This window comes from Mizuhopecten yessoensis, unplaced genomic scaffold, assembly GCF_002113885.1.
Source record: "Mizuhopecten yessoensis strain PY_sf001 unplaced genomic scaffold, ASM211388v2 scaffold4761, whole genome shotgun sequence".
Taxonomy (NCBI): domain Eukaryota; kingdom Metazoa; phylum Mollusca; class Bivalvia; order Pectinida; family Pectinidae; genus Mizuhopecten; species Mizuhopecten yessoensis.
Genome location: NW_018405708.1, coordinates 280747 through 290628, shown reverse-complemented (window position 1 = coordinate 290628; position 9882 = coordinate 280747). Strand labels below are relative to the sequence as shown.

The following is a 9882-nucleotide window of genomic DNA, read 5'->3' as shown; positions in this document are numbered from 1 at the left end:
TGACCAGCTCGACGATTCCCACAGCCTAAACATACGAATAGTTCTGTTATTTTAGGTTTTATATAAATGTATGCATATGAGAGACACAGCAGATTTTTCAGTAGTCTCCGATAGGCATTTTCTTCAGTTTTTAGGATCAAATAGTTCTGCAGCCTTTTATCTAGCAAGTCTATGTTTAATTCCATTATAACACATGTATGTATTGGTATAATAACGTAACTCTAAATATTTAATAATGAACATCATCTGTTGAAACAGACAGTCTTTTGACCACCTCACATGCTCCGTTTTGATGTCGTCAAAATAGTTCCTTTTTTCAGGGTGATACCACACATGAAACACGAAACGCGATCTTCGATACCGGTATAGAAAAATCCGTTACTGGCGAGTCTATATGGAGATTGATGGTGATGTTCTGGCCAATTAGCAAATATGTTCACACGGTTACAACATTTGCTCAATGATGGATGATGTGGACGTATGGAGCCGTATCATAAGACGTTCTGCCGCAAACGCTATCTGTGACGTTATCCATTAAAAAGTTAACGTTCTGTAAATACACAGATACACCACAAATTTTCCGATAGAGGAAAAGTTTCTTTAAAAATTCTCCCGATATTCTCGTTTTCTTTCCTTCATCAACAAGACAAATTCTAAGCTCACCTTTAAATTTTCTGATAATGACTTCCTGTGTAAGACAGAGGCGGCAGACGACTCTGTTAGGTGAAATGTCTGTTAAACTGATGTCTTCTTTCTTGATCTGATCTATTTGTGCTTGTGCCATTGAATGTGTCGAAAATTCTTCTCATTAGCTATATATATATACTCCTAACCGATAGGGTCTGACAGAGACTGTTTCATACCTGTAGACTGATAGGGACTGTTTCATACCTGTAGACTGAAAGAGGGACTAACAGGGACTGTTTCTTACCTGTAGACTGATAGGGGACTGACAGGGACTGTTTCATACCTGTAGACTGATAGAGGGACTGACAGGGACTGACAGGGACTGTTTCAAACCTGTAAAAATACATCTACTATCAAGGTAGGATTTTATATGCGATGTCATGCGATGGCAGAGGTATTTGGTGCATGTCATATATCGCACAGAAAAGATAACGCTAACCCGTGCCCCAAATCACAAACTGCAAAGTTCACCTTTAACAGGACGACCCGAGGCTGTGGTCCCATTGAATTCAGACTAGCTAGCAAGTGGTAAGTTTAAATGATACTTTACTACATAATTTTGTTTAATAGATAAAACAAATTGTGTATAATGCTTACTGACAGTGTTGTCTTTGTAAACACCAATATGTACACGCGTGTGATAGACGTCGTGATGTCTCGTGTGAATTACGTGAACGTACGAAAGTCATATCGACTGGAAAATTTTACACACTTCTGTTTTTTTAAGTGCACTGGTCTTTCTGGTTTTAAGTATATAACATATGGTATTTCCGCACGTTTTGTATAATCGAAAGAAAGACGTAAGAGTAGATAAAAATCAACGTTGAAATAACTTTTGACTTGACGGCGGGATAGTCTGGAGTGTCCAAAATCTAGAACCTAACTGATTTACAATACATCATATCACAGTTAAATACATGTATTACAATAAAGGTACCTGAGCTTTGAGTGACAGGTGTCACTAATTGTAAGATTAATTACCTGTGGTCAGTGTCCACAGGTAAAGGCTATTACACTTAATCCTGTTGCGTAATATGATGGACAATAGTAATAAGTTGTGAAAGTAAGTTTACAAAGTGTACGTACTTAGGGATAAAAAAAACTTCACACATGAGTCTGATTTTAAATGTCACAATGGATATAGATATTGACATAGATAATTACAATTAACGACAATGTAACATGAGTATAGTCAAATTCCATCTTAGTGTCCTATAAACATGTTTTGTATTAAGTCACACTTAGATATGCTAGATATGAACAATTCGAAATATAAACCTTATAATTGATGGTAAGATTCAAGTTTTTCATGAATACGCAATTATTTACACAGTTAAATAGTAGTCGCCGCTCACGATACATGCATTGGGTAACAGCAAGTGTACTCTTTTCTCGATTCCCTACCTGCAGGGGTGTACATTGGTTCATGCATTGACATAACTACGGTAATGCTCAATATCACTTTGCTTTGATAACACTGTAGTTCAAACAAAACATGTTAACTCACGATTATAACACCCCGGTATTTTTCCACGTATGTACACAACAACGGAATCATTCCATAATCGTACAGGTCACATACACATTGCTTAGTGTTTTATCATGTAATGGCTTCACTGATTTCATGTGTATTACTGCGTCGATATTTACATTGCGGCCTTAATTAGATAGTGATTTCTGTATATTTATTTTATAACCAACTTACGGTACATGTTACCTACATGCAGTAGCTACGAATTAATACGTATATGTTTTCTTTCTTCTAAATTCACCTACATACCCCGGCCTTCATATGGCCATGGCTGTTGCGAGGGCATTAAAACCCCGAACAAACAAACACATGCCCTGCCACCAGAACGCATACATTACACATACAGAAGCAAGTCCTTAAATGAACAATGTAAACCAAAGAAATTAGTTTTGTACATTGCATAGACAGTCCTGCGTGTTCAGACAAAGAATATGTCTGCTGTATCCGCTGCATGTCGTAAGAGCCGACAGATGTTGGCCCCTGTTGAATCGCGGGTTTTCTTTTGTGTTTCTACCTAGATGACGTTCAACAAACCAAAATGTATCGGCCGTATGACCCCATCGCAACATTTGGGATAATTTCTTTCCTCTCCTCTCTACCCTCCCTAGGCATCCTCTTCGTATGACCTTCGCTTTAATGGGGACAAATCAATAGCAATAGTCAATCCACATCCCAGCTTTAGGGTTTAGCCCTTCATCAGGGATCGAATGGTCCTCATCCTATGCCACATTCATATTTGAATACAGGAAATTCTCACACAAAAATGAAGTTTTCATAATTTATGACACCCTTACTACTTCCTACTGTTGAACCAAGGTAGAGTTTATCTATCCAAAATTCCTCCAGCAACAGTCTCGTCTCTTTTGTATCCTCTTGTACTTATTCCAATACACAAATCTTCATGTCAGTCAAATAATGTTCACTTGCCAGGAAGTGATGCACCACTGGTTTATCCCTTCTAAGTCGGACGTCAGCAAGGTGTTCTATTACTCTTTCTTTCAACGCCTGTTCTGTCTCTCCCACAAAGAAATACCATTTACCGTATTCCGTATATTGCAAGGACGGGTCACTTCAGCATGGTTTGAAGTGCGGTATCATTATAAAGTCGGCATCAGATCCGGGCTCTCGAAAGGAGGCAAAAACACCCACCAAACGCTGACTCCGACATACATTACACAGAGGAGTCACATCCTTCAATAACTTTAACTGCTTATAGAACGTGGAACAAAGTAAAACCTAAAATCTCAATCTTGTTCGATGTGCATTGCCTGTTTGCAATCAAGTTTTTTTAATGTTTAATTGGTGATCGTTTGATTGTTTTATATGAAAATCGTTAATACATTTCATGTCCTTTCCAGCAACATGAGTGCCTTGAGTTACCTACACCACCCACCAACAGTGCCTCGTCAGTACGTTACCATCAATGATCTCATAAAGAAAAACGCAGCTTTAGTACCAAATACCGAGGCCTTTGTCTACCGGCCGGTCCATGGCCCACGACAGAGCATCACCTACGCGGACCTGTACGATAGAGCAAGAGGAGTGGCACAGTTTCTGCTAGCCTCGGGGGTACAGCGACAGGACAGGGTCGGATTGTTTGGTCCTAACACGTTGTCCAGAGTTGTGGCGGAATTCGGTATCCTTTTGTCTGGGGCTGTTGTCCTTCAACTCAACATTGAATTCAAAAATGCCAGTGATGCAGTCGACATTTTAGACAAGAGTGATTGTCACGTGCTATTTACGGATCCAGGTATCAACGATAGTTTACTTCCCATTGTTGAATCACTGGAAACCGCTGATGAAAATGTTCAACAGCGTCGGAAGTACATATTTTTGCGGGAAAGCAATTCCTCCAAACTTGTCTTTACAGTCATCGATGACATCCCAAAACAAGCTGATGTTCGCACTGTCTTACCGGAGGTGTACCCAGAAGACGACGCTTTGGTGTTCACTACTTCCGGTAGTACAGGGAAGCCAAAAATGGCAGTGCATGGTCACTTTTCTTTGACATCTGCATTGGGTGCAAGGAAAGTAAATACTTGCCAAAGAAGTATTTTATATAACGATCGTCCCTTCTGCTGGATCGGTGGAACGGTGATGATGGCAAGTTTGCTCGGAAATACACATATCTTCACTGACTCAACACTTGGAACAACAGGTAGGGGAATCAAGAAGATCTGGACTATTTTAAAGGAAGAGAGTGTCACGTATGCATTCATATTGCCATACTGTATTCGCGATTTGATTACCGAGAAGGACAGTATTCCTGATGATGGATACAGGTTGGAAAGAATAACAACAAGCGGCCAGATCATTGATAACTTCTTCACTCAGGTGGTCGGCAGATTCTGTAAAAAACTCATTATCGGATACGGCTCGTCTGAAGCTGGTGGTATGGCGTTTTCGGAATTAAACGAGGGTGATGTTCTTGAGACGGGAAGAGTAGGTCCTCCGGTCCCAGGAGTAGAAGTTAGAATTGTGGATGAAGATGGATGCCCCGTCACAACTGGACAGCAGGGAAATATTCAGGTTAGGAGTACCTTCCTTATGAAGCGGTATCACGCAGATACAACTATGACGGATGCCGTATTTACTTCTGACAGACCACCCTGGTTAAAAACAGGAGATGTCGGATTACTGACGTCATCGGGAGATATCATCGTACGGGGAAGAATGACGGAAAATATTTCCCGTGGGGGCCGGAAGATACTTCCAAATGCTGTGGATGATGTTCTTAAGAAAGTGGTTGGTATAAATCAAGTGGCTACTGTGGCTGTACCAGATACCCGGATGTATGAAGAAGCGTGTGTCTGCTATGTGGCATCTGACCTGACTCCTAAACACGTGCAAAGTTACTGTGAAAATCACTACGTCGACAAAGACTCGTTAGATGGCATGGGATATATGCCTAAATATTTCCTCAGGTTTGATGAATTCCCGTTTTTACACACAGGCAAGACCGACAAAGTCAAACTGAAAAATGAAGCTGCACGACGTCTGAAGCTCGTTGAACAGTAGAGGTCGTCTTTGGAAACTACATACAATAGATAATCGGAAGATTAGATAAATTTGAACGACTGTACAATGGAAACTCTTTACTCGTGTAAACAGGTGCTGATGTAGCAGGAACCGACAGATTCGGCAAAAACATACACCTGCTGTATCTCATTGCATGTTGTAAAAGGCGATTATTGTGGGGGCCCGGGAAGAGGATGAGGGGGTGGGGGGTCCTTCTGTGTCTTCTTCAAAGGAGACAATGATGAAGTCGAAATTCAAGAATTATCTGGTAGCCCCGTTGCAAACTTTTGGAAGCTTTATATTGCTTAGGATTTTTGGGTTTCTCGTAAAATCTTATACTTTTGGCCTTAGTGTTGAACGATCGCCCAAGTGGGGTAGGCTGTGTGATCTGTCCCCAACCCGGGACTTACAATATATATATAATGATTTATCCAGTTTTTCCAGTAAACATACATTTCAGTATACCATATTTGATAGGATACTTGTATACTGTGTATTGTGTAAAAAAAAAATATTGTGCCCTTTCATTATGATTTCACTGTATCGGAAACTTACGATGTTGGTGTATTTCAGTGTAAAATGCTGTCTCCTATGATATAATGTCATTTTGTCGTACTGCACGATTAATGAGTTATCACGTATGCCACTGTACAATATGCATCTTATTGCATTGGACTATTATCGTAAACATGTATCATTGTAAATTTGTAATATACTGTACAATTTGTATGTCTACTCCGATGTGTCTTACACAAGGAATCAAACAATCTGAATCTGACATACCAATGTTCTTAAAAATGGGAGTTGTTATTTCCTGCTTAACGTTAACTGACAACTGGTGAACCAGTTGTTGCCAAAATCCTAAATGCTTAACGTTAAGCAGTGAATAACAACTACCTTTTTAAGAATGTTTGGTATGTCCCGACATTAACACGGCAGCAAATATTTTCGCGTAGAAGAGTTCCAACTCAGATTTGTTTTTGGCCGTCTCCCTTTTATTTAAAGCAACACAAAATGAACTCAATGGCACGAAGACATTTTCCTTGCTATTGTATTATAAAGTTCTTTAGTAACAACACCGGTAAAATGAGTTGATCGGGTGCATCTCTTGAGTGCCAATGTTTTTAATTTCCCTGTGCGGCAGTATTTTTAGGGAATATATTACCTGTTGGTATTCTGATATAGTTATAACCGATACGTTTTTTGTACTTTTTTGTCAGTTAGTTGTTTTGCGATATTAATTATGATATTGATTTAGCTGACATCGTAATTGTTCATAAATTGTATTCCATACAATACTATATATACTATGCAGCAATATGGGTTATTCGTATTTCCCCACTTCACTTAGTTAGTATCCAAAGTATTCAATTACAAAGAAAGAAGTCATCAGTTTGTAACTTCTAATTTTTGAAATTCATAAATTTAAGGGTTTTACGCACCTGCCCATCTGTTTCAACAGGTGGTTACACAATTTGGATTTCAAACTTTTGGGCTCCTAGCATCACCGATGAGTCCCAGAGGGACAAAACATCTGGCGTACTGTACAGTTGGGAGCAAACTTAACTTCCTTTTATAAGCAGTCATTTCTACCTTATGTTATAGACCAATGGAATAGTCTTCCACAAAATGTGCAATCAATTCCGTCTACATCTGCTTTAAAATCTGATCTTAGTTTAAACAATAGTTTCTTTCATCACTTGCACACTACATTACAATACAGTACAGTACTCTAGTATAGTTGCAGCAATTTACATGGACATTTAAACACATCATTGATGAGACGGACAAAACATCATTTAAATAATGAAAAAATAGTAGTTATACATTATTTGATTCGTAGTAAAAGACATTGACAACGAGTTGTTACTTAGTAAAGAATAAAAAGAAAATTGATTGATAAAGATTCCTAGGGAATCACATAGAAATAGTTACCTCGGTGGTGTAAAGGAAAACTAATTTAGATATGCAATAGCCATTAAAATTTGCTGCTGTTGACGATAAAGTTCTGCACGGAAATGAATATTTCTGCATTTTCCCTATCATTTAGTGGGGAATCACGCCATAAAAGAACATCTACATTGTCGTGAATATTGTATTTTAAGATTATATCAGATAAGTACTGCTGTCTGTTACGAGAATAACTAACACAAGTAAATAAAAAATGAAAGTTGTCCTCTATCAGAAAGCCACAAACACAACAAGCTGAGTCAGAAAGGTTTTTGTTGAATAAATGTTGGTTTAATGAGCTACATTTAAGTCGGAGTCTAGCATGAAGTATTTGACCTTTGCGATTACCAGTATCAAAATAGTTTGGTGCATGTCTGATACTGTTATTATCAAGATGTGTTTTTAGTACCTTAACTGATGAAAATTCTCTAATATTTAGCGGTAGTTCATTCCAGAGGCGAATTGAAGAAGGTAAAAAAGAATCATTACATAAGTGTGTTCGTGTTTGTATAGTCTGATGTAGGTCGGATCTTCTTGTATTATATGTATGATTGTCGGAAATTCATGAAGGGACTAGAGAAGATAGATAGTTCGGCGATATTTTGTTGACCATTTTATGATACTGTATTAATTTGTGTTTTTTACGACGATCTGCTAGTTTTTCCCATTTGGTGTCTCTATATAGAAGTTCTATATTAGATAATTTGGTACTCCCTGTAACGATTCTGGCTGCCTCTAGTTGCACACTTTCTAATTTCTCACTTAGATAATTTGGTATATTGTCCCAGACTATGTCAGCGTATTCCAGAATTGGTCTAACAAATGATAAATACATTATTTGTAAAGAATTTCTATCAAGTTTGAATTTCAATTTTTTTAATACATTTAGACGTTTTGAAGCAGATTCTATCATATGATTTATATGAACATGCCATGAAAGATTTGACGAAAACAAAACACCAAGATGTTTGTGACTAGACACTTCAGAAATAACACTAGTATTTAAGTAAAGATCACCATGGTCAGGTTTCAAAACTTTACGACTAATAAGTAAACTTTCGGTTTTGTTTGGATTAAAAGTTACCAGCCATTTATCAGCCCATTCTTGAATAGTATTAAAATTATTATTTAACATATTTCTAGCCACCTTGGGATCGCCCACTATTATGTAAAGAGATTATCGTCTGGCAAAAAGTTTAACTTTACATCTAAGATTAACAATAATATCGTTTATGTAAACAACAAATAATATTTGCCCAAGTATTGATCCCTGCGGAACACCTGCCGTAATATTTTTGAGATCTGAAAACTTCCCGAAAACTTGCTTTCTGTTGTCCAGATAACTTTCAAACCATTTGATAATTTTATCCGATAAACCCGCTAATTTCAGCTTGTATATCAACCCTTCATGCCAAACTCTGTCGAACGCTTTATCTTGACAAGCAACATTCTAAGAAAACGCCTATCTAACGTTGGTACCCGCAAGGGCCAAATAGATCACGCACGACTACGAATGGAGTGTAGCTCCTTAAATGGTCATTATCTCCATTATGCATGTGCGATGAAGTCGAAGACAATAAACATTTATTATTGGAATGTAACAGGTACGATCAAATAAGAAGACCCTACCTACAATGTTTGCCCCATAATATTACTTTATAACTGAATAATATGACGTGAACTTGTACGATATATATCTCACCCCAACCACCTTACTCTAAGGAAGTTTAAACTATTGGTATTTCCATTAATTATTGGTATATATATATATGCGTGTGTTGTGTGTATGAATGGTGTTATGACGTACTGAATATATTAGTTGCTGTTTAATATACTTGGTGATAGGTTACATAGGTGTCTGTGACACTTGTTCCTACGTCCCTTTGTCTTCTCTGTTCATTGTAATAACATGCTTGAACTGAAATAATAAAAGAAAGTTTGAACTAAACTTAAATTGGTAGTCTAGTGCACTAGAGTTAACAAGAAAAGTGAACTCCAGTTCAGTAGCTTGGGCACTCGAATGAACACTGAAGTGAACTGGAGTTCACATCGATGTGCACTGGAGTTAACTACAGTTCACAAGGTAATTTTCTGTATCATATTATGTCTGACCTTTTCATCAGTTTTCTCCCCTCCCGTCTGCTTGACAAATCAATAAATCTTTGAATATTATATATTACCTATCTTTCCCAAAAATGTTACAGGTACAGTTACATGTACATGTGGGTGTATTACGTTCATCTACCATGTGGAATGGTAATACAATATCATATTGGTGTAGGTAAGACCTTTAATTCAGGAGCTAATCATTGTTTTCATCTTTTTGTGATCACATGTTCCCATCACGTTAATGAAATACCAATGAACACTTCCATAGTATATTTTGAACTATTTTATGTACCTGTTCTTTATTAGTGCTAGAATATTTCAGTGGTTTCCATCATACTTCATTAGATTATAAATAATTTAGTTCATTCTTTTCATTATTCTGGACCTTTGCAGTTTATTATTATTATATTTATATATTTTATTCAGTGCTAGCATACAATTGCAATAAAAACATACACACACTGATTAAGATAATGTACAGACACATCCCATGTCTTTTACTGCTGATTCAAATTTGATAGTTCCTTCTTGTTATCTATTTTCATGAGCTGAACGATTTAAACTCATAGAATTTGTTTGTTTGTTTT

The 9882-nt window shown here is 37.4% G+C and overlaps 1 protein-coding gene across 1 annotated transcript; it reads left to right on the top strand.

The window, feature by feature from the left end:
* Nucleotides 1-1132: 1132 nt before the first annotated feature.
* Nucleotides 1133-9521, top strand: LOC110449662 (acyl-CoA synthetase family member 2, mitochondrial-like). The gene is made up of 2 exons (XM_021496668.1): nt 1133-1215; nt 3577-9521. The coding sequence occupies exon 2, from the start codon at nt 3581-3583 to the stop codon at nt 5234-5236; it is 1656 nt and encodes a 551-aa protein (XP_021352343.1). The 5' UTR covers nt 1133-1215; nt 3577-3580; the 3' UTR covers nt 5237-9521.
* The last annotated feature ends 361 nt before the right edge of the window (nt 9522-9882 follow it).